This window comes from Typopeltis vanoorti, chromosome 9 (assembly GCF_054136105.1).
Source record: "Typopeltis vanoorti isolate ZY-2024b chromosome 9, IOZ_Tvanoo_1.0, whole genome shotgun sequence".
Classification (NCBI taxonomy): Eukaryota; Metazoa; Arthropoda; class Arachnida; order Uropygi; family Thelyphonidae; genus Typopeltis; species Typopeltis vanoorti.
This window is the reverse complement of record NC_143557.1, coordinates 126,232,107-126,259,285: the sequence shown is the minus strand read 5'-3', so window position 1 is coordinate 126,259,285 and position 27,179 is coordinate 126,232,107. Positions and strand designations below refer to the sequence as shown.

The 27,179-nt window shown below is 33.1% G+C and overlaps 1 protein-coding gene across 1 annotated transcript in view; it reads right to left on the bottom strand.

The window, feature by feature from the left end:
* The window catches only part of Pabp2 (poly(A) binding protein nuclear 1), a 50,127-nt gene that overhangs the window by 20,124 nt on the left and 2,824 nt on the right, over positions 1-27,179 (bottom strand). Inside the window, exons 3-6 of the mRNA XM_090398255.1 lie at positions 20,659-20,764; positions 20,369-20,436; positions 18,721-18,827; positions 12,879-12,966 (exon numbers count right to left, since the gene is read on the bottom strand). Coding sequence (XP_090254381.1) covers positions 12,879-12,966; positions 18,721-18,827; positions 20,369-20,436; positions 20,659-20,764 — 369 coding nt within the window. The remainder of the gene's footprint in view (positions 1-12,878; positions 12,967-18,720; positions 18,828-20,368; positions 20,437-20,658; positions 20,765-27,179) is intronic.

The following is a 27,179-nucleotide window of genomic DNA, read 5'->3' as shown; positions in this document are numbered from 1 at the left end:
GATTCCTGTTTCACAATTAAGGAAGAAACAAACTTATATAAACAAATATATATATATACATATATATATTTATAAAACAATAGTATTTGTTTTCTTTACATTTTATCTGGTAATTAGTCCATCATGGGTGGGCTCATTATCAGATATATAAAAAATAACCTTTTCCAAGTCAGCATTCATTTTACAGAATAATTGAATAATTATTTCATTTACAATTATCAACAACTATATCATGATTTCAAACAAAAAGAATACAGTTTGCCAATAAGATTTTTTTAACTTTAAATTACTTTTCTTTAATGAGTTAAGGTTTCCGTGGCTTGATATATACATGCTGTTTTGTCTGCTGAGTATTGTAACTTTTTTTTTGTAAGATATTACTATTTAATAACTAGTTTCATACAACATTTTTGTGTACTTCTTCAGATTAAAAACAAATTTTCAACATATAGTTAAAAAAAAAAAAAAAAAAAAAAAAAAAGATCTGTGCAATGTAAGAAATGTCATAAGTACAGGAGATTTTGTACACTCCTAGTCATATAAAGAGGTGGACGAGATTGTTTAGGTGATCTTAACATCATGGATATTTTTTTATAGTGACTGAAATGTAACTTTTAGGTCAAAAGGCATCTCTCTCTCTCTCTCTCTGTGAAAATCTCTCACCCCTCCCATTTGTTTTTAATCTGAAGAACTACATGAAAATGTACAAAACTAGTTATCAAATAGTAATTTCTTATCATAAAAAGTTGCATACAGTACTCACCAGACAAAAAGCCCTTTTTTTCTTTAAATAATCATTTAATTATGTTTAACTACCCCTTTCTTTAATGATCAAAACACAAAAAAGTAGAATAATTGTTATTATTAATAACCCAACAAATGCAAACAACTTTACTGTAAATGATCACATCTGCTATAATATAAAATAGTAATATCAATTAAAAAAATAAAGGGAGGAGAGGGGAGCACCACCATAAAACACAGTCATAGCATTGGAATAATCTAAATGACTATCATCAAATTCCTTATATGCATTAATGCAGGGTGTACAAGATACTATGACAGTATACTAGATGAAATGTTTACATGCCTAACAGTTTTCTTCCAAATTAATTTGATATCTATCAGGACTCTGGCAGTGTCGAATCTTCTAAGGCAAATCTAATGCATCAATATGCCTAGATCTTGTCTTCCCATGGGTATTTTTTCTGCCAAACACCAGTTTGTTGACCTTTCCACTGCATTCTATTTAAGTGCCCATACTGAGATTAATTATTCTCAGACATTGTTGAATACTAACACCACCAAGTTCCTCCCTAATATCTTTATATTTTATGATTGATTTATTCACTTCTTTCATTGTGTTATTTCCTACCCAGCACTCATATCTAAAGGTTAAAACTGATTAACACTGTCCTGTCTCTCTGATCTGATCCTGTGGCTTCCTCTCTTAGAGAGGGTTGCAGCTGATTACTGGGAGACAATGACGCAAGGTGGTTTCCCATTGCCTTCCTTGCCGAATTTATCTCTCATTCAATACATATTAAATCAATTGGCTCCCCACCATACTAGCTTTATTTCGTTGTCTACTTGATATTTAATTTGACATCACCAAAAACTGAGCCTAAAAAGCTGAATTCTTTTATTTGTTCTACAGGTTTCCCATTAAGAACAGCTGATGTTTTCAGTGTTCCTGCTTACTGATAGTCTTTTTATTACTGATTTTCATACCAAATTTCTTAATAGCAGCAAAATTAGTTGCAGGCTTTTACTGGATTTGTTTAAGAGTATAACACCATCTGTATAAAGAGCTGACATTAACATTCCCAAGATAGTTATTTAGACTTTCCTTTAACGTAATCCATTTCTATCAATGTGATAATTTTCAATATGATGATAAATGGTGGAGCTAATGTCCACACTTGATTTTACATGAAACCATCTTTCTCCTTCAATTCTAAATTCTGACTTACTATTCAAATATAGACTATGTATTGCTCAGTAGCATTCTAAACAGATTTTCTTTTAGTACCTTGTCATGCTTTTTTTCATATGTATAAACTTAAATAAAATTCCATGTTATATTCCCATTATTTCAAATACAATACTGACAACTCCTACTTGCCCTGTTCTTTGCCAAGCTTCTTTTTAGAATTTTTCTTACCCTCTTCTCAAATAAGTTTGCATAAATATTACCTGTGGGGAAATCCCTCTAATTCTTATATGGTTTTACCTTTTTATAGATGGGACAGTTCTATCAATTACTTAGAATTCAACTTTGTGAATTATGCTACCTAGCTACTATAAAGTTTTTTCCAGTTCCATATTTAAGCATTTCTGGTAAAACATCTATTCCAGTTGACTTTCCACATTTTAGGTTTATGACTACCCCCCCCCCCCCCCGCACTGATATGTATCCTGATCACGTCCCTGACGTATTTTCTATCACTGTTCTGTCGATTCTTGTTTCATTTAGCAGCCTTGTTTAGTTACTTTAACAGCTTTCTTACATTTTTCTCTGTATTCTCTCAAAGCACATGATTAGAAATTTGCCAGAAATTTTTGACATGGTTTCTGCTTCTTTTCCATGAATGCCTCTAACTTCCTGAGTCTACCATGGGGTTATGATTATTCTATTTTTGTAGACAACTTCATCATGTGCCCCTCTAACCAAATCAATCAATGTTTTCTTTATTCTGCATTGAGTCTCCAAGTTTTGATTCTTATTTACAAATGTTTTTATTTTTTCCCAAATAAGATCTAAAAGCTGCTGAAACTTTGATTCTTCTTAAAAAACTTTTGTACTTATTTTTGTTTTCAATATGAAATTCATTTTTAATCTAGTCAAACCTAAGTGGCGATCAATTCCCATTTCAAATCCCGCGTTCTGAACTACTATAAAGACATCGCTATCAACACTGGTAATTTATTCCTGCTCTGCTGTTTAGATCTCTAATAAGAACCAACTTTTTTTTTTTTTATATCAGCTGCCTTCTCCAATTTTCCCTATTCTTCATTAATAGATTCTACTGTGGATGAGACTTGCTGGACTTATTTGTGCCAAGACTATGCACAAATAGGTACCATTGTTCAAATCCCCCATTTCGTGCTAATACCATGATTTACTTGATGTTGCATGCCATTTAAGATCTTTATATTTAGTATTGAATACTATAGCCACCCCAACCCCCTGATCATTAGCGAAAGAATATAATGTCTGTAACTGTTATGTCACTTTTAACCTCCTTTGTTTAAGTAACACCAAGGATGTTGACATGGTGCTTCTCTTAATTCTTCTTCTGCCAGTTCCATTTCTTTTCTGTTGATACTTCTTATGTTGATTGTGCCTATCTTGAATGGTGCCAATGTTGAGTTGGAATTTTTCTTCTTCTTTTTTTTTTTTTTTTTCTTTCTTGCAATTAAAATATCACCTAATGGCAACAAAATGTTAATAGAATTTACATTTTCACAACAATAATAAATTGTGCCTGTGTTCAGGAATTCCTTGTAATTTCATACCAGGGCCTATGTATTTCTGACACACCCATGTAAAACAAAACTTTCACCGCCATCATCTGGTATATACCCTCAAGAGATAAGTCAGATATTATGAGTCTAACACAATTAAGAATTCCTTGATTAAATTCTGAACTCAAAGAGTAAAGTAGGCAAATTTCAAAACCAGACATAAATACAATGTATTTAAACTTATGGTGCAACAGATCATAGGTTTAAATACATCTTCTTGTCTTATAAGTTGTATAAAGAAGTAGAATTCAAGTCATTAGAAAGGATAAGCCAATTGTTGTTTAGAACTAAACAGCACTGGCATACAGAAATATTTTGAAAATTTGGAATAGAAGGGCTAATAATAATGGCAAGCACATGCTGAATTCCTACTTAAGACATGGAATGGTCTTTACTACAACCAACATAAAAATGTACATAACATGGAGAGAGAGAGAACAAGAAGTCTTATTTATTAAGTTATTGTTGAGATTAGTCTGAGACACAAGTATATACTATACTGGAGATACTATACCAGGATAAAAATTTATGAAAAGAAGAATGTGCACTAAAAGTTTTAAAAATAATCAACTCCCACATATATATATATATATATATATATATATATGGAGTAATGACCCATATACAGTAGAGTATATGGGTCAAAACACTGACTCAAGGAAAGCATACAATGAGATTATCTGCAAATAAACAGCTAAGCTCACATGTAAAAGTGGATAAACAAAAAATCATGGGAAGAGAAGAGATCAGAGTACTGTCCTTTTCCATGCTCTTTCGCCTATTCATAAAGGACCTTATCTCACTAAACAACGAACTAGACCTGTTGTTTAAATATTCCAAAGTACAAGATTCTCCACAATCAACCTGTAACACTGATCCCTTTGCCAATTTTCAATAGAGTGAGCACAAGTGTGTCAACTTCTGTTAACAAAATAGTTTTGTCTTATTTCATGCAACATCACACTTAATCTCCACCTTTGATACCCAGATCTCCATGCAAGATCGATCTGACTCTCATTCCGGAATGACTCTTACCCAAGCCTTTCTGGAATAAGTACATCACATTAATAGCCTCTCTCCATATCCAAAAAATCTGATGTTTTCCCCCCCACTACTCAAGATACTTCTCATCAATATAGGAAAATTATTAGAATATTATTTTCCCATTTGGGATGTTGCATAAGAAATTTTAAAAATGCTTAATGCTTTCCAGTTAGCTGATGAACTTTCTATCACATGCTCACTCCAGTCATCCTCTCATGGAGATTGTTTGTCTCTCCATATACCTTATGCTCCTATATAGGTATTTTCATGGACAACGTTCTGCTGAACCAGCTGCTGACCATTCCTTTACTTTCTGCATACACACAAGTGCTTGTCAATATGTTCATCAGTTAGCTTCAAAATCTGCAGAATTAACTTCTCATTCCATCTACCTGTATTCTTTGGAAAACTTTACTTTACACTATTTTCTCCAAGGACAACAGTCTCTTCAGTTTATCAAATAAAAAAAAATACATCAATATGTTCTTTCTCTCACATAGCAGATGTGTTAGAGGTTTTGCAGCCTCTTGTATATGAAGTTGATTAAAAAAAAATCTAGAAGATCACTGCTATCTTTTACACATGTATTTATCCTGGCAGCTTAGAAAAGAACCTAAAATAAAAAATATGATATTAATATGTAATAAATATCCATATTAACAATTTTAAAACTGTTTAATTTTATAATATTAAGCCAATATGTAATTTCTATAAACGATTTTCTATTAAAAATTCAATTAAGATTTAAAATGTTAACCTTAAATATCTAAAAGAGGGGAAAGTCAAAGAAATTCTGAATATATAAATAGTATCCTCAACTTTCTGAAGCAACATCACACCAGACATGGATGTGAAACACAATCATGTAGCAACAACAAGCCACCAATTAAGGTGGCTCGTTGAATGAGTTCAATTTAGAACTCATTCAAAGTGAATGGCTGGTATAATATTTGTACACGTTATACTTATAAAATGTATATGTAAACTTCAAATGGTTCCCATTTTCCAACTTGGAAGGGGGGGCATCAATGTTCATTTGCATGGTTTTTACCTTAAAATAACCAAGTATTGTGCATTATTACAAGGTTATGGTCTGACAAGATTGGACCATAACCTCACCCAAGTTGCCATTTCTATGAAATATCCTTTAGCCATTCTCAGGTATTTTCTGTTGTCCTGATCTAAACATTTAATCCTCTTAATAACTGAAATCAAGCTCTTGAGCCAACAATAATAATTTCCACTATTAAACAATCAAAACTATAGTGGCGACACCCTCATAAACCCCAAAGATTGTAAACAGAATCCTTTCTCCTTTTTCTCAAGATAAATCTTCACTTTCTCTTACTCCTGACAGATTTCCAAACATCATCCAATTTTTCTCCTCAGGCGCTTACATCCCCAACTACTCTCAAGTTTGTATCATATTGAATTACATTGATGGTCCAGCTTTGATTAATTAATTAAAATTATTCTTGCTGGAATTTTCCCGTTTGTCAAACTGCCACTCTGAATGGACTTAAAACTTCTGGTGTAGATCAATAACAATCTTTTGCAGTTCATAGCTTGATTTAAATTTAGCTTTAATTCTTAGGAGTAGGAATCGCCAACAGGCAAGAAAAGTGAATAAAAATAATGCAACAACATAAAGTACCAGTTCTTTCTTTACATCATGTTTTAAGATGATGAATAGCAATTCATTGCGATTTCTTATCTTATAATGAGAAATTTCTAAGTTCCAAAAAAGAAAAATGATTGAGCAGGAGAGATAGTAAAGTCAGTAAATTATCCATATATTGCATCAAATTCCCAATGACAAGGTAATGTAACACACCAGTCTTTTTTTATGTCTACAATTTGTTTCAGACAGCTAAATGTATTTAAGTATGCAAGCTTAATCTTTAATTTTAGAAACATTAGTATGCGAAGAAAGTATGGTGAACAGCTTAATGAAAGATTCATATATCACACATAATAACCCCAAACACAAATATTACTAGAGTGTATACTGTTTCATAATCCTGTCTCACTCCTAGTATGTAAAGATTGTACAATATAAGCAATCCGTTTTATTCAGTTTTTTTTCACCACTTTTCATTCAATCTATTTATGCTCTGAATCATACTCAGTTATCTTAGTAGCTGATTTCAATACAGTCAAACTTGATAGCATTGTATATGCAGTATAGATAATGAATTACGAAACTTAGTGAAAGGTAATTAGTTCTGTTGATATTTACTGCATGACTTGCAACTTTTACTTAAATGTCTTTTAACGTCATATTTGTTATTAGTAATATACCATAAGGTATATTACTAATAACAAATTAGTAATATACCTTATTATTAATTTGTTATTAGTAATAAGGTATATAATTCTGCTATCACTATTACTAGCAGCATTGATATTGCATATTATCATTGTATGTGGTACATCCCTTGATGATACATATACCAGAAAATGATGAGTGTTGATTTGTTAATTTATCATTTATATGGGAAACCTAGAAAGACAAATAAATAAAGGTGAAAAATATTTTACTTAAACTAAATTTTCGCTAATGGAATTGTAGCCCATCTTCACTACAATGGTAGGTACCTCAGAAAAAAAATTAAAAATATAGAAGCATGATTACAGAATAAATTAAATATAGCAAGTGATGTGACATGGTAGCATGTACAAAATCATATGTGTACAGCAGATGGGAGAGACCTACTTTAAGTTAACCATGGTGCTAGCAAAGACAACTATGTATATAGCCTTACCAGTGAGAAATGCCTTTTGTAAAAGAGATGGCATGCTGAGAGAAATCCTAAATGCTCTGGTTCAAAGTAGAAGTGTTCTTCAATCAACTGGAAATTGGATGGACTAGAACAGGGTTTCACAAACTGTGTTCCGCAGAAGGTGAATAAGTGTTCTGCAAGAAGTTCTCCTGGAATTTGTTATAGTTTTCAATGCATTTTTCATGAATAAATATTTTATAGTGGAAATATTCTGAGGAGAATAATATTCGTGAATATGTCGAAAAGCTCAGACCCAGAATGCCTAATAACATCTGTGTAGCAAATGTTAGTGACCAAGCTGTGTATTTTTAAACGTGAAAGTATTCATGAATTATCATTAATTTTCACACATCGAAACCTTTCAACATTTGGGAAAGGGAATACTGCTGTTTATGACCGATCATAAAAATTGCCTGCAAGCAAATTATAACAATGGGCGGCATATCCTCTGTTCTCAAAACTGAAAGAAATGACATGTGTAGCAAATGTCAGTGACCATGCGGCATATTTTTAAACATGGAAATATTCATGAATTATCGCTAATTTTCACACATCCAAATCTTTCAACAATCGGAAAAGAGAATACCGCTGTTTATGACCGATCATAAAAATTGCCTGCAAGCCGATTACAACAATGGGCGGCACATCTTCTGTTCTCAAAACTGAACGAAATAACACCTGTGTTGCAAATCTTAGTGACCAATCAGCAAGGAAGTATAAAAAAAATTTTTCCACTAAAATTGAAGATCAAGGTGGTCTGTATCCAGTTCTCAAATCTAGTAATAGTGAATACTTTCTTCGCAAGTTCGTATTGTAGGGTGAAAGTTTCGAAACTGTAGTGCGTGATTTTTTTAAAAGTAATAGGCCTGCAGATTTAAATTTTAATATGAATAAGAGACAAGACTTTTTTTTAAATTTTGGTATTAAGAAATCTCTTATTGAAGGTGTTTGTGAAGCAACAGATAGTGAGTCATCCACTATCAGCCTACAAAGCAATCTCCAGGATGTATAAAAGGAGAGGAAAACTACTACACAGGAGAAAAAGTCTGCATTCACTCATAAGTACTTATAATATTATAAATTTTTGGTGATCAGAATGGGATATGTCAATGAAAATTAGCACAAATTAATTTAATGATGTTTGTTTAATTAGTTATTAATTAATGATCAATTATTAATGATAATAAAAAAATCAGGTAATTAACAATTAATTATTAATTAATACATTACAAAATAACCAAGATGTTCCGTGAAAATTTCAGGATAGTGTTCCGTTGTAGGAAAAGTTTGGGAAATACTGGTCTAGAGTATGAAAATACACAAGAACACAGGACTTGATAAATGCCAGTGTAAGATAAGCAAGACATCCACTAGATCAATGTTTCTCAAACTTCAGATATCCACGTATCCCTTCTTAACTTTTCATTATTACCAAGTATCCCCTTATCAAAATAATAATAGATCATGCCAGGATGTGAACTTCATGGCGATAGTAACTTGCAATTTTAGTAGGAGAATTCATACATAATATATAATTTATTGAGAAATATATATGTTTAAAATAATTCTTATTTTTCTTAATAATGATTCCATGCGTTAATGATGCATAGCTGAAAATTGCCACACACCCCCCTCCTGAAGACCTTTCGTTATCCCCCCCTGCATACCACGCTTTGAGAAACACTGCTTTAGATGAATCAAGGAAAGTAGTTAGTTTCCGAGTTGGGTGAGATGTTACTTGAATATATATCTATAGAGCTTAAAGCCTTCCAATAAGCTCAGAATAACTAATTCAGCTAGGAGTAGTTAAATTCTCAGTTTTGAGCCCCACTCCACACATATGCAATTGATTAATTTTATGTATGAGCTTCCATAGCCAGGCTGCATTGTCTGCAGAGGGGAGGCTGGATTTTGCCAACCTGGAAAGAGAGCAGATGCAAGTAACAGATGTAGCTGCCTAAGAGAATAGGGACAATCCTTCTTATTCCACTGTGTTTGACTTTGAATACCAGCACTGTAAATGTGGCTTGCAAATGCATGCATGCAGACACACCTACTTTACAAAAATTATAACATCAATTGAAATGAAATAATCTTTCATTTCTACAGTCCTCAGAAAAAACAATCACATGCAACACTTGTCCTCTAATAGCAATTCCTGTTGTATGTATAATACCGGGTTTGTGCATGAGATCTTTAAGTTTTCTCAGGCTCCGATGCAGATCTGTAAGTGTATAATGGGAAGGTTATTGCTAGGATTCAATTTACGATAGAAACTGTCTTCTAATCTTGAACCTCCCAATTTCACACCGGGCAGATGGTGGCTTGCAGTTCTCTGTTCACAGAAAAAGAAATTTGTTTATCATGTAAAAGAGAAGTGCCCACCTAGAATCCACTCCTCGGTCTGACTCCCACGGATGAAACGCAATAAAGGTGAAAACCTGTCTGGGTAGTGATCCTTCCCATAATGCATAGCATCATATGTGTCCGTAAGGATATGTGCTTTGCATTATGGGATACAAAGGCAAGTGATGTGAAGCAATTAGACTCTATATACAAGTTGCCCAGTCCTGAAATTACTGCAGGTGCAAACTGTTTGCTTACACTTGGATAAAGGATTAAACCAAGAATATAATTTCTTGGCATTTTTAATTTATATTATAACCAAGTGGGAAAAACTCCTGCTCAAGAAGTTATTTTACACCCCCCAACTAATAACCCTATATAAATACCGAATCTACCCATCGTTAGAATACTGTACACACCTAAAACCTCCCCAAAAATTCTTCTTGCTATCCAGAGGAGAGCAATTCAGCTCATAGATGACCCTTTCCTTACAACAAGTTCACTTCAACCTCTCATAGATTCAATGGTTCAGCTCTGTATCTCTTCTACAGGTACTTCCATGGTCACTGCTCCAGTGAAGTGGCAAACAGCATTCCTCCACAAAGAGCAGCAAACACCCAACACATCAAACTTGCTTCTCTTGTTCTTCATTTATTCCACCTACCTTAGTCCCATGGAACAGCCTTTCTCATAATGCGTTTCCTAACATCCTCAAATCTCCAGCTCTTTAAGAACTGGACAGTTCATATATATATATATATATATATATATATATATATATATATATATATATATATATATATATATATATATATATATATATATATATATATATATATATATATATATATATATATATACAGGCTAATGATTTCGCATCACTTGTCTTTTTATCCCATAAAACAATGTAAATAGATTTCTTCTTTTGCAATCCTTATCTGCACTTTACATGTGGCACTAGTGAGCTAAAGGTTCTTGTACCCCGTGTGTGTGGATAAAATTCGATATATTCCAACTAGATTGAAATGGCTGCTCACTGAGGATGATCTATTAAACTGAAATCAAAATATTTAATCAATGATTTATTATTGATGAATTAAGTAAGCCTTTTGTATTTATATCTTTTACAATCACAGCATTTCTAAATACTGCAAAACTCTTCAGTACCATGAATTTGAGAGAAAGATTTTAACAGCTCCGCAGTGTTCAATTCAGAAACTAGCTCCTTTCATAAGTTCTAAAGATAAATTACTTCTCTTATCTTATTCTGGGATTTATCTAATATCTTGTGATGATGATGTACTTTCGTTAAACTGGATAATCATTAGCATCCATCTATCTTGAAGAAGACTGAGAATCTACATGAACCAAAAAAGAAAACAACAATCGAATCTGTCTCAGCATGGTATCTTTTTCTACCCAAAGTCTAATGGAGAAAAAGTTCAGTACCATGAATTTGAAAGAAATATTTTAACAGCTCTGCAGTGTTCAATTCAGAAACTAGCTCCTTTCATAAGTTCTAAAGATAAGTGAAAAGTTTTGATATACAAACCAAACCTAAACAGTAAAATGATTGTCTCTTGTCTATCATACCCCTTGGATACAGTTTTATTAAACTTAACACAAGTAAGCTGTACTCTGTTAAAATACTTCCTGCAGTTTAGATATTGAACCTGAAATGTCAGTGAGGACCAGGCTCTATTATTTTGTATGTCATCAAGCAATGTACATTGCTCACTATTATATTTAATTTATTCTACCCACCATGCTTCCATATTTGCTTCATCTTTTTGAGTTAGCTATCACATAAAACAAAATGTTTCTCACATGTCTATCTACCCGATTTTCTAGTTTTTTCAATATTTAACTTTTACCACAGTAAAAAGAAGAAAGTTACCAGCTGCTTACTAAAGCTGAACTCATCAGGTGATTTTCATATCCAATATGAAGAACACCCAGATACTACCTAGTTTTACTGCAGGTGTGAAACAGTCTCTGGCAAGACTAGGAATGTGTGTGGAGGTCTTCATTATTCTGCAACTAAGGTTTTAAAATCTCTTTAGTTCTGTTTCTTACATAGGGTTTTGGTTCTAGTTTCATGCTACATTATGTAGCCACCAACTTTAAGCTGCTGACAAAAATATATTGATTAAAACAAATAAAACTATTTGCCAAACATTTCAATCTGAAGCTAACAGGTAATCTTCAGTAGTAGGTCAGTAAAAACAAGGTAGAACACTAACAATGGATTTTTTAAAAACGTGCCGTGTGATGGTATAATGAACAATGAGATGTGGGAGAGATGTAGTAAAACGTAACGTTTTATACATGGATGACAAAAATGTAACTTTTAATAGTTGATAAGAATGAAACTTTTGAGATTTTTGGCAAGGAGAGGTAGCTATCCAATTTAAATTAGAGCAATGCAGTAGGGCTTTAACTTTTTTTTAAATAATAGACATGGAACCTCATCTTTCTCATATATATGATCAGTGTTGTTGTAATCTCTTTTCAACACAGAATCCAGTTTATCTAAGTGTTTACTGATATGAAAAAATGTAAGCAGTAGGATGTATTTTTTTTGCCAAAAATCTGGGAATTCTTATCAGTCATCAACAGCTTCTATATCTATATAATTTACTGCATCTCATCCACATCCTGTTATTTCTACCTCATATCATGTGGATCACTTTTTTTTATTTTTAAATCCATTGTTAATATTCTACCTTTTGAATACTATGTTAGTCTCAGATCAGAACAATTAATCCTTGGGTTGGTACAATCAATATGTTTGCTTTTCAAGTTAAGAATAGAATATTGTTTTTACTTAACATTTTAGTACTATCATCTCATTAAATACTTAATTCGTTGATATGAATATACTCATCTATTTAAATTATTTTAAATAAGAAAGAAAACCTTTTGTTTTATCTTCAAAATGAAATAACATAGCTAATTAACAGTACAATTTCTGTCACATATTTGTAACAGAAATAAATACTTAAGTGAAAAATTTATTTCACTTTAAATTTTGTAAATATTTTTTCAATTCATACATATAAATCACTGTACTATGTAATTAATATATAAAGTGGAAATTTTGCTGAAAAAGGACAGCTGTTCATTTCCAGCTTACAATTAAATTCTAGACACAGCAACAATTTATATAAATCACACCTTTATTTGACGTCCCCTAAATAATGATTCATCTAGTGCCATCGCAGTCTGAACAGAGTCCTTGTCAGCAAATTCAATGTATGCAAACCTGAAATAACACAAGACATATATACTGCATATTATATAAAACACACAATAAAGAAAAATAAAATTATTCCCCCAAACATTTTAATTCATAATACTGTTTCTGCAAAGCAAGAAAAATCCTTTACTCAATAATTCAATTTTTTAAACTTAGAAACAATAACAAATCTGAGAAAATTACACAAAGATGTTGCATGTTGGTTCAGGTAATGTGGGGCTTGTATTTTGCAGTCCTGCCATTCAAACCCATGTTCTGAAGTTTTTGCAAAGATTCATGTTCCAGTTGATGCTTAGAACTCCACATTCAATGTGTGGGCCAATTAATGGCATTTTTTACATATTATCCTTCATAGCATCCTATGGTCAGTAGTCCACAATGGGATAGCACTTGCAGTTGACTCCTTACACTTCCATCTTAGTATGGTATCACCGATTGTTGACCTGTAATGTCCCAATTTTGTCAACAATTTGCTGAACAGATGGGCCTGCAACATGGCATCCTATCACAAGGCCTCTTACAAACTCCATCAGTTCCCTTCTTGCAGCCATTTTACCCAGAACACAGTTGCACTGACTTGGGAGCATCATATTCCTACAATTTATACTGGCTACAAACACGTGACATGGCATGATGCACTTTGCCCATGGGATTGTCCATTGACTTCTTCCCAAGCAGAGAGTGTGGGTGTGTTGTATTTATTATATGTATTCAAATACATTCGTAAATTTCTGTTACAACAGACTTCTATTTGTTAACCCAAAGCATATTTTTCAGTTCTTTGTTTCAGGTAAGATCAGCTGGAAAATACATGAAATATGTAGTAAAGCAGGGTTTCCCAAATTGTGTTCCGTGGAAAGTGAATAAGTGTTCCATGATGTCAGTGACCAAGCCGTGTATTTTTAAACATGGAAGTAATTCGGGAAAGGGAATACTGCTGTTTATGACTGGTCATAACAATTGCCTGCAAGCCGATTACAACAATGGGTAGCATATCCTCTGTTCTCAAAACTGAAAGAAATAACATCTGTATTGCAAATGTTAGTGACCAATCAACAAGGAAGTATAAAGAAAATTTTTCCACTGAAATTGAAGATCAAAGTAGTCTGTATCCGGTTCTCAAATCTAGTAATACTGAAAACTTTCTTTGCAAGTTTGTATTGTAGAGTGAAAGTGCCTGTTTCGAAACCAGTGCGGTGATTTTTTTTTTAAAGTAATAGGCCTACAGATTTAAATTTTAATATGAATAAGAGACAAGGGACTTTGTTTAATTTTGCTGTTAAGAAATCTCTTATTGAAGGTGTTTGTGATGCAACAGATAATGATTCATCCACCTCCAGCATACAAAGTGATCTCCAGTATGTACAAAAGGTGGGGGGAAACTACCAGTACACAGGAGAAAGTCTGCATTCACTCGTAAGTACTTATAATATAAATTTTTGGTGATCAGAATGGGATATGTCAATGAAAATCAGCACAAATTAATTTAATGATGTTGGCCTGAGGAAACTACAATATGCTACAAGATTTCATTAGTCCAGTGATGATTGATAACTGATTTAAATGTAATTTTATATTTGTCAATATGTCACAAAATATACATAAGTGTACTAATACTCTTTATGATTATGCCATAATTTTAATTATTAATACATTACAAAACACCAAGGTGTTCTGTGAAAATTTCAAGATTTGTGAAGTGTTCTATCATAGGAAAAATCTGGGAAACACTATAGTAAAGAATAATTGGCAGATGGAGAATTTCACTCTATTAACTGTAACAAAACATTCATAATCATAATCATGGTGAGATCTATTAGCAACACATTACCAAATGCTGTATGGAAACCGACTGGACAGAGAATCCTGAACAAAGAAACTCTGCTAATAACTTCCATTTTTAGATTTTCTGTAGCATACTACATTACAGCTTTACCTACAAAAGGGAAAGCATTATAATATATGCAATTTATATTCTTTAATCTCAATACACTTCAACTAAGAAAATAATCTACAATTAATGTTCCTCCTCAGGTAGTGAATGTACTATCAAGCATAAATACAAGTTTGATTTGAATGTTTTGAAATGTTTCAATATTATACCAAAGTTTTATCAGGTGGCTTTTTTCCTGCAAACAGAATGATGCATAATTATTTTTTTAAAGACATTTTTGAAGAATGAATGGCCAAATAGTATAAGCAGAGAAATGTTAAGTTCAAACCCACATGCTGAAGCTGAAGCAGTCTGAAACAATTGCAAAATGAAACATCAGGGTGATGTAAAGAAAACCAGAGCATGTAATTTCAACAATGATCAAGGCAGTGGTCTAAGGTAAATTATGCATCTTCCAAAGTTTGTCAAGTTAACAGAAAGTATCAAAATGTTCTGAATGAAATTATACAAACAAACTCAGCATTGTTTCAGTATCTTGAAAGAATTGATCATCTAATGTCTTTGGTAGATCAACATTAATAAAAAACTTGAAACTTATTAGTGTTTATTTAACAATAAAAGTTGATATGTTAGTTAAAAAAGGCAGTTCACCTAATTTGGAATGAATATGCTTTTTTTCCCTATTTTTTTTTAAATTAAAACAAGATTACAAATTAGTTGGTAACGTGCTCACAACACTAAATAACACTGATAAACTTAAGAATACTAACATACCGTATTTACTTGAATATAACTTGCAACCCCCCCCAAATAAAAAAAAAAAAAAAAGAAACAATGAGAAAGATATGCAGGGATTATCAGAAACTATAGTTTTCAGGAAAAAACTGAAAATGGGCATGACTTACCAAGAATCTTTTATTTGTTATTGCTACTTCCTTGTGTGCATCTTCAAAGTCATCTACTCAAATAGCATCATCTTCTTTTCCATTATTTAAGTAAAAATTACCAGTAATTTACAAGACTTGAGATACATAATGAATAATCCTTCATGAATGACTAATGAAAAGTGAAAGCTGAGCGCGAAACAGACAGCAATGGTAGGACAGTAGAGATAGAGCAGCTATGAAGACGTGCATGATTGGTGCAGTATTAACAAAAGATCGTGTGACCCAACAATTGCTGTGTTGAAATGCTACTTCTCTTCAACCAAATTTCATAACATCTGAAACTGCCATAACAACATCCATTATATATTTTTTAGTTTTAACAAGTTCACGATGGGGTGGTGTTGTAGCTGTTTATCATTCCGATGGAACTTCTCATTACCATTTGTGTACCGCATCTGCGTCGCACAGGAAGGCTCAACTCACACAAATTTTCAACCCTTTGGTTGCATTTTATTTGAAGTTAGCCTTTGTGATCTGTCTTAATGACATTGAAAATTGGACAATAGTTTTTAGTTAGGTACTGTGTTTGCCAGAGCAACATATGGTTTTGCTTGAGTCTATACAGCATAGTTTCTGTGAGAAGGGACATATAATTCATTAGTTAGTGCCGAAAGATGTTGAAAGTTTATTTTTTCACTTGGTTAGACTATAATAAATTTAGTTTAATCCTTTATCCAAGTGTGAGCAAACAAAGTTTGCGCCTGAAAGTATCTTCAGGACTGGGGCAAGGTAGTACAACACCGGGCAACTCGTTGCAAAGGTGGAGCAAGCTAACATCATTTCTATCTCAGTATCTCCCGTAATGCAAACCACATCTCCTTGCAGATATGTATTGTTATGCATTAAGGGAAGGGCCACTACCCAGACTAGTTTCGACCTTTATTGAGGTCTCTTCAGTGGGAGCCAGGCCCAAGTGGAGATACCAGGCAGAAGCATTAGCAAAGTCATCTCTACTGATAGGAGTTGCCAAACGGTGTGCCACCTTTTTATTAAATTACTCTGGATTTAGAGTAATTTAATGACCTTGCTAATGCTTCTGCCTGGTATCTCCACTTGGGCCTGGCTCCCACTGAAGAGACCTCAATAAAGGTCAAAACTAGTCTGGGTAGTGGCACTGCATAACAATATACATATCCGCAAGGAGATGTGTTTTGCATTATGGGAGATACTGAGATAGGAGTGATGTTATCTTGCTCCACCTTTGCAACAAGTTGCCCGGTGTTGTACTACCTTAACCCAGTCCTGAAGATACTTTCAAGCGCAAACTTTGTTTGCTCACACTTGGCTAAAGAATTAAACTAAATTTATTATAGTTAGTGCCATTTTTATCTCAGTTGTCTTTAATTGCACTATTTGTTGTGAAACATATTACACAGACTTCTAATGTCTCTGTATCTTATTCAGTGATACAATAAAACTAACTGTTTTTCTTGCATTCTGCAGTACAGTGGCTGTTGGAAGTGACTTACTATCGCCCCAACATGAACGTGTTTATTTTATTTTTTTCTTGTGCGAGGTATATGCGAAACTTTTTAATTTCTTTTTTTCTAAAGTAAAATCAGGGATGCAAGTTATACACGAGGGTGACTTATATTTGAGTAAATATAAGTCACCCTCGTGATGTTATGTAAGGTTAGCAAAGTAGTAACTTTGCTAACCTTACATGACATCAAAATGAGCACCATGAATGAAAATTAGTGACAACATTTCTGTATTCAGAATATATACTGGAATCAAGTCTGCAGACCATTTTACTCAAAAAAGCTCAGTCAGTAGCATATGAAGAATATAATTAAAATTTCATAAATAAAGCATTTAATCATTACAAGTTGCTTTTTATTTATCACGTAAAATAAATATAGGCATTCCCAGGGTTACGATCGACCTGATTTACAGCACTCCGTACTTACAAATGGGCTCCCCATTCGTAATAATTAATAATTCGGGAACTAGTTTCGTCCGTGCATGTAAACAAACCCACATGGCGTAAGTGCAGCATCTTTACAGTAGCAGCGAGCACAGGGGTATTATTATTATTACTACCATATATGCACTGTTCATCAGGGATCCGAGTTACATAAAATCGACTAAGACATTCTCAGAAACGTATCTTGCTCATACAAATAAACAATTAACAACTCAATGTTTGTGTGCATTTTAAATAAATGATATAATAGTCAACTCTCACTATAAAAAAGGTTGTAGAGATTATAGCAACAGTTTGTTATAGTGCATAGTTTTCTATGCAGTATGACAAACCATCTGCTACAGCAAATTTCCTTTAGCACAACTTATCTTGAGAGCAGGCCTGTGTAGCTCAGTGGAAGGTGTTTGCATCTACAGTGCTAGGCCACCTGTAGAGAAACTTAAGTTCAATTCTAGTCAAGGATTAGATGAACTTTTTCTAAGCCTTTCTTCAATTGGTTCCTGAGCTATTAAATTTCTGACATAGACAAGCAGTTTTTTTTTCTCCTAGAAACTCAAGAAAATGGACTGTAGAATCCACACTATTTCAGACAATAACACATTATGTTAGGGACCACAAGATAGTTGCACTTGTTTGCCATCTCTTCACACTGGATGCTGCTTAAAGTTAGTGAATCTTGGACCAGCTATCAGAAGACTGAACTGCCTATGCAATCTAGCAAAGCTAGATAGAGCTAAAACACCCTTGCCTACTCCCTAGAGAATAAAAGGTGTTAGCTGATTTTTCTATCATTATCTTCACTAGTGTGTGTGAAAGCTAGTAAGTTTATTACAGCGGCGTTTACTAGAGTGAGAGTTGACTGCATTATTAAAATATTTCTTTCTGTCTTCAATGACATTTTTGTCATTGAAAGTTAAGGAATCATATGAAACAATAAAATAAAAAATCACAATCTTATGAAAACTTTGTTACATAGAAAAACTTAAGTTTACCCTTTAGGATGGCCAGAATATTTATCACATAAAATAGTAACACGATTAATTGACCCACAGCCATGAAAATGTTGCTCCAGTTCTTCTGCAGTTGCACCATAATCTACCTATAAATATATAGAGCATTTATCACTACAAATTGCACATCTCATATACTATTGAAATCATGTTCTTGATGACACCCAGAAAGTGGAATGTCATGAATAAGTCAGCCAAGCATAATGAAAGGATAAAAGCATTATTCTAATAGATCACACTACTATAAAATGCACTGACAAGTAAAATACCCAATTTTACATGTTCGCACAAAGCTGGATTAAAGTAAAAATTAAACTATAACCAGTGTATTACCAAACACAATGAGAACCAGATGTCACAAATACTAAAGTATGACAATTATCACGGTCAAACAATTGTAATAAATAAGTTACATTCACATGTTATTTGATGGTGATATTTGAATCAACAGATTGTCATGGTCACATAACTCACCACAGATGATCCAATCCTCACTACACCACCAACTGCACAGTGTTTCTGCAAGAGGAAAAATTGAGTTGTGAGAGATGACACTGCTATCTGTCAACAATTGAAAAACCATTATAGATTTGTCGTATGACAGGATTCTAATGAATGTCTTTTCTCACCAAAGAGGAGAATGCATTTTCATTCCAATTAGACTATGGAAGCAATTAATAATAAATGCTATGATGGGCCAGTTAATCCTATCTGCCAACAAGCATGTATTCATTAAACAGATGACTTACATGTAATTATTTATTAGTAAAATTTTTGTCCATTTATCACAAGTGTGTTACCAGTACAAAATATAAAACAGAATGGTATACCTTATTGCTTTTGTGGCACACTAATTTTTTTCTCTGTTAAGTTGTATATTATTTTGTTCCATTTTTTGTAATGATGCCTATAATACATGGAAAGAAATGTTTCTAATAAATAAATGTACATAAGCAATCTGTTATTTAATGAAATTGTGCCTACTTACATTCTTATTTTAAAGCAGATATCTTGATTACATGCATTCTCTGGTTGTTGAGTTAGCTATACAACAACAGCTAACTGATCATTTGTTGAAAAGTGCTTATAAAGGTTCTTTGTGGTCTGGAAAGAATTTGAATGCAGATTTTTCAACATTTCCAGTGTGCACTGAACTACAGAGGCACCAGGGCAGAGATTAGTAGTTTTCTTTCCTGAGAAATCTTGTCTTGCAGTCAGACTAAAGTAATCAGAATTGCTACTAACCACAGGATCCCTTGGAACAATACAAAAATTCTTCATGTAAGATCTTTCAAATTTTAATTGCAATGACTACTTAAAAATGTCAAAATTTTAGTAACGATAATTTTGAACTGTAATTAATAATCATGAATATTTTTATTTTTTTTTTAGGTACATATGTGCATGTGCATCCTTCAGCTGGATGAAATGACCTTCTCAACATGATGCAAGAGATCTAGTTATATATGGTTTTTTTTCCAATTGAAGACGGGTTATCTGGTGTTCTGACATTGCACGCTTTTCCCTTTATACAGACCATACAGAAAACAATTAACAGACAAAAATATTTTAAATTAAAAAGCTTAACACTTGTGCAAAGTAAATAACCAAGAAGTAAATTGTTACTCACATTTCCTACATAGACAGAACGAGAGTCAACCTCCATTTTCTCTTCAAGTGATAAGCCTAAAAGTCCAGCTGAAAAGTGAATAAAATGCAAACTGAGTTTACTGCTTAAAAAACGGCTTTCAACATATTCATATCTATCAGTACTAAATATTAGAAGCATAAACGAGAACTACTTAATCTTCTTCCCTCGTCTTGTTCCTCTTAGAATGAACAAATCTCCATTTCAAAATCATAATATAAGTTTAACATGAAAACCATAATATGAATTAAAGCGGTGTCAAACTAGCTTACAAGGTGGACTTAACGCCATCTGTTTTTCAACTTCACTCTGCATCTGCTTTAGCTTTTCTGCTTCCTCCTCCATTTCTCTGACTCTTGCTTTGATAGCTTCCAACTCCTATTAAAAATAAAATATAATTAATTTTAAAGGTAATCTTTTATCTTCTGTGGAGAAAAGCTGTAATCAGATACATTAGTGTCCTGCTGCTAATATTACAGGGCATCCTACTACTGTCCTGACATTTACCAAACCTTAATAAATACAATTCATATACTTTAGTCTAACAGCAAGACTCGGAACCTAAATAATTTCAAATAAAATAATGCTGCAGGTACACTTCATACTTGTCATTTAAGTCATGTATAATTAATCAAAATAGGGAACAAAATCCCTAGCCTGTTCACCACACAATATACTACAGGTTTATAACCTTTGGTGGCAATCAAATTTTCCCTCCTTTTATTTCATAATAATCCTGCATAAGAAAGCATACAAAGGAGATGAATGCCATAAAAAGAAAAATAATCTGTTTTTAATTTGTGAAGAGCTGGAGGCTGTATTGTTTGGAAAAATCCTACTCGAGAAAAGTTGTTTCAGAAGTAGATGGAATGAACAAAGAAATAGTAACTAGTTCAGTTGATTTGTAAATAGATGTTGATCAGCAGCTGCTTACTTCTTGGTTTAAAAGAAAGTGAAGGGATACCAAACACATTTGTTAGAATGCTGTTCATAAAAATACCTTTATAAGAGGCACAAGATAGAAAAGAAAGTCTGTGAGAAAGTGGCTTGAATGAGCATGTCGAACTTTTTTTGTATGTCATCCCAAGGTTGAGAAGATTCTGGATTTATATAGGGTTGGCAGTTTTACAGGTAGGAAACCGTATCTTGAACAGAAAAGGATGTCAAGCTTTCTGGAAGCTGAGGAGGCTACATCTTTTTTGCCAGGAGAGACTATACCAACAGAAGAAGAGAAATGGGACAATATTATTTAAGGTCAAGGAATGAGATCTTTCTTGTAAAAAAGACAGCACTGTGTTTTCATTGAACTGAAATTGACAATGTTCTGCTCATGCAAACTGAAGAATTGGCACGATCACTGCATGGTTTCAAATGAAGAGGAATACAGAGCTCTGATATTTTGGCACTGATAAAAATTCTAAAGAAATAAATATATCCATTATGGTGAATAGTAAACTACTGAAGAACTACCCATCCATTAATTACAATGTGCAGAATAGACTATAAAAAGATAGTTTAAGTAGGCCTCTATGTAAGACCCCATCAAATAACCTTGATTACACATTTCTATACACCCTTTCATGGCTTGTACTAAGGCCACTAGATAGCACACAGAATCGAATCCAATGGTAATGAAACAAGAGGCTTCTTCAGCTAGTAAAAGTTCCTGCTGCACTTAATCTGCCAAGCTGTGCCTGGAGGAGGTCCAAGTATAGTGAAATGCAGGGGAACTGTTGAAGGCATGCAATGATCCAGAAACTGGGCGTGCTTATAGGTCCTTCATCCTACAAACCTCATAACTCTTACCTAACTTTAAACAACCAAGAGAGGCAACATAAGAAAATTTGTTAGTACTGAGTATAAAACAAAAACATGAACACAAAGAAACTTCAAAAACAAAAATAAACACTCACTGTGAAAAGGATTTATCCATTTCACCAACACATTCTCAACAAGTTTAAACAATGTGCACCATCACTTGTAGACATCAAAACTTGACCTACTATTTTGAACAGCACCCCAGCAACCTACATTTAAGACCATTCAAATAATTATCATTCCTTTGCCCTTGCCTCAGTTCTATTTAAAATAATGAAAGTCATCAGAATATATCTCCCAGCATCATGATAAAAATCTAAAGAAATAAATACATCCATTATGGTGAATAGTAAACTACTGAAGAACTACCCATCCATTAATTACAATGGGTGCAGAATAGACTATAAGAAGATAGTTTAAATAGGCCTCTATGTAAGACCCCATCAAATAACCTTGATTACACATTTCTATACACCCTTTCATGGCTTGTACTAAGGCCACTAGATAGCACACAGAATCGAATCCAATGGTAATGAAACAAGAGGCTTCTTCAGCTAGTAAAAGTTCCACCCCAAACATAAGTCATAGAAAGTCTTTCTATGACTTTCTTTGTGTTGGCATTTACAAGGTATTAGATTGTGGGTTGACAGTTTATTGCAAAGGCTATAGTCTTTGTGAGAATAGTTAGTCAAACCATCACCCCATTGTTCATCTTAAAAGCAAATAATATTGCCCAATAAAATTCAAAAGAAAATTAAAATCATTTTGATAACATTCATAGCATAGTCTCAATTCAAACTTAAATGATGTGCACTATCACTTATATATACCAAAGCTTAGTCTGTTATTTCTCAAACTGGTAGCTTCAGCAAACATAGAATCTGCTCTTTATGATCTGTTACTCCAGGTTTATATATTACAGCTAAAATGTTTCCCAACAGTGTTGTTTTAATTTGCTTGAATAATTCAACATTCACTCGGATCTCTGAAAGAACTACAGTCTAATTTATTCAAAGACAGACCATCATCCTTAGAAATCTTAGTTCATAATTCAACCTTGCTTCTCTTTTTTAACTTTGTGGATCAGGCCTGGGTAGTTGAAGTATTTTCTGTCAGAAATGATCTAACACAAATTATAGGTGTCAGGTGGCTTAGTAATCATGACCATAACCTTAGGCACATTTCCTTTTCTACAAATTCAAAATTAACAATGCTCAATCTTAGTCCAGTGTTCTCTGGCACAATCAACACTAAATGAGATGACCTGATGATTTCCATGCATCTTATTACTGCTTCTGCTCTCTCCTGGCCAAGTACCTAATCTGAGTGAAATAATTCTTCTGACTGAGGGCATTCAACTCTTTGCTATCAAAATCCTGGTTTTCCAACAAGTATAAACCATCATCCCAAATAAAATTTAGCACATTCCAAATGGCATAAGCCAAGGTCATAGCTTTACACTCAGCCTATTCTGTAGACTGCAAAATTTGTAATGTGCATAGCGACCAGACAAGGAACAAACAAACAAGTTTATTCCTCCGAGGGATTGCCTAAACAGAAATTGGAAACCAACAAATGAATAGTTCTACTAAATAGGTACAACCCAAGAATAGCACAAAAAATAGTTAACATCCAAGAGAAGAACTTCACAGGGCTTCCATATCTTACATCAAAGGCATTTCTAAACGAGCGGCAAAGATCATGAAAAGATACCAACTTATTGTCCCCTTTAAATTGACTAACCAAATTCATTATCTTGTTACCCTCTCCAAAAGACAAACTCAACAATGATGCTGCTACATGGAGTATACCAAGTACCATGTTCATGCATCTATCATACCATGGACAAACCTGAAGATCAGTCATTAAATGTATTATGAACATCAAGGAAATAAAAAATGCAAACCATAGAATACAAGAAAATACTAAACTATTGCACAGATATGAACAGTTATTCAAAGTACTGAAACCCTACTTCATCAACCAAGCCTTAATTGTAACAACTGGAACTGTTTGCTGTCAAATGATATGCGTTAGATGCTTTTTTTTTTTTGTTAACAGCTAGGCTTTTTCTTAACTAGCTCTTCCTCTTAATACACCAGTGACATTAGTTCTCCTCTTGGACTGACACCTTGTCCATGTTTTTTTTTTTTTTTTGTTAACAATAAATTTAAATTATATTCTTTTTATCTTTTACTGTAATATATCATTAATAAACGTATAAAAAAACATGTTTAAAATTTTACATTGCCTATTTCTGTTGAGCTAGACTAATTTACATATAATTATAAATTCAAATAATGCGACCACTTCATGGGATTCATTATCCGCACTAATCTAGACCTATCTATATAAGATGAATGATGATTAGGGAAAGAAAACCATAGCTATAATATTCGACATTAAACACAAAGAAAAATCTTGATTAGCAGGAAATTTCAAATAGTGATGTAGGCAAATATCAAAATGAGAAATTGGACAGTGAGACTTATTTGTGCAAGGTAGATTAAAAAAAAAGTTGATCCTTGATGGGAATCTAAACAGTAGAGCAGGAAATAAATACCAAACAAAAATGTTTCATCAAACTTGGGATGGGAAAGCAGAGGTAACTACCTGAGAGATTTCTATTTAGGGTATGGACTAGTTGATCCTTGATACAGTAGAGAGAAGACACAAGAAATAAGAAAAAAAAAATTCCGTTATTGTTGATAGTAATATCCTCATGCTGGTTCTGGACACAAGCGTATGTATGTGGGATTTGAAGTAGGAAGTGGTCATTAGTTTTGGGCATAAAAATGAATTTCATACTATATATATATATATATATATATATAAATGCTAATTAAATTAAGGGGATATTAGCTCCCACATTGTTTTAAAACCAAATAAGAAACTCAAAGATTGGAATCAGAGAGTTTCATGCCGAATATAGTATAAAAAACTATAAAAGTATCGGCAAATACTAGCGTGAGCTAAATGCAAGTAGTCCTAGTACAAACACGGGCAACTTGTTGCAAAGGTGGGGAAACTTCTGATCGCTATTCTTGGTATTTTCCATAATGTAAAAACACATTTCCTAGGAAATGTATGCTGTTATTACATTATGGTGGGAGGTCACTACCCATACCAGTTTCAGCCTTTATTGAGGCTTCATCAGTGAGTAGCTAGACCAATTAATACCAACAGGTATAGCGAAAAGAACTTATCTACTCTGTTATACGAGTTGTCCAAAAGGTGCACCGTGTTTGTACGAGGACTACTTGCATTTAGCTCACACTAGTATTCGCCGATACTTTTACAGTTTTATATACTATATTCAGCATGAAACGCTCTAATTCCAATCTTTGAGTTTCTTATTCGGTTTTAAAACGATGTGGGATCTAATATCCCCTTAATTTAATTAATATTTATATCGCCGAAATGAAGCCTGTTGGCTCTTTATATTTAAGTATATAAATGCTATTTCCACTGTTTTTCATAATCTATTAAAGAAAGTGGCATTAAACCTGATATCAATATTGGGGGTGTTAATCTCAATTCTTTATTTTATGCAGATGAGGTTTATGCTACTGTCACCTGTAGGATTGCTTAACTAAAACTGTTTGTAACAAATTTTTCATGAAAATCAAAAAGAAATAAATAAAAAGAAAGAATATCAAATTAAGCAGTAACATTAAAAACATCAGGCTGCATCCTGAATGGAGAACCAACAAAACAAACAAAACATTTCAGCTATTTAGGCATTATTTTTGATGAAGATGGCAAATTAAATCTGGAAACAAGCAACAGAATAAGCAAAACTAGTATGCTGGGTGAGTCAACTGACTAAATATACAGGGAATAATTGCAAAACTTTTTTTTTAGCAGCTCTTACTAGCTGCAATATAAGGCAGTGTTGAACCAATCTTAATTTATGGATCGAAGAACTAGGTTAGGGTAGGGGAAAAAAAAAAAAAAAAAAAAAGATAAGGACCACAGTTGCGAGTTCTGAGAAAAATTAAGAAATGAAGACATTAGGAACTTGATACTATTAGCATTCAGTAATGTGTGAGCAGAGCTAATCTAAGGAGGTATAATAACTTTCACAGAAGCAAGGTTTATTGGGCTCTTCATAGATAAGAGATTAATTTTAGGGAAAATTGTTGACTGGAAGTTATTAATAATTTAATCTTTTCATGCAGCACTATCATAGTATCCTATACATCCCCTGATGATATACAATATACTGTGACAGTACTACATGAAAGTACATATTAGGAATTTGTAAACTTTTTCACTTGCTTATAAAATAAGATATCATCTGAGTTTTGCACATGAGGTTTCTTCATGACGGCTTCTTGTATATAGAGGCTGACTTCAAATTAATTGCCTTGGTATTTCATAATTGCAAAGCACACATCTTTTGGGTGTGTGTGTTTTGCATTATGAGGATACTAAGGCAATTAATGTGAAGTCAGCCTCTATATGCACGAAGCCTAGTTGTGGCAAAACTTAACATGCATGTTTGCTTACAAGAATATAATTTCTTGGTGTTCTACTCAAATCAGGAATTTGATGAGTTATTTAAATATTTGGTATTTATTATTATTACATCAATTTTCCTGGAGTCAAAGGCTCATTGAGGGAGAGAGGTTTAACAATTAAAAATATAGGAAAAATACATTACAGTGCGAATAAGTATACATACATTACAAGAGTCCACAGACTTGCAGAAAATCTCTCCTGCCTTAACATTACTAAGCTCAAACTCGTTCACACTCTTAGCATTCACAACATAATCAGGCAATGCATTCCACTCAAGCACCACTCTCTACGTAAAAAAAAAAAAAAAAAAAAAAAAAAAAAAAAAAAAAAAAAAAAAAAAACTTCTCACCTTATTTGCCACTTCCTTGCACAATTTCCAGGGATGAATTCTCACCCCTTCCTTATTTTCCATAATCTGAAAAATCTCATATCTATCTGATAAATACCTCTC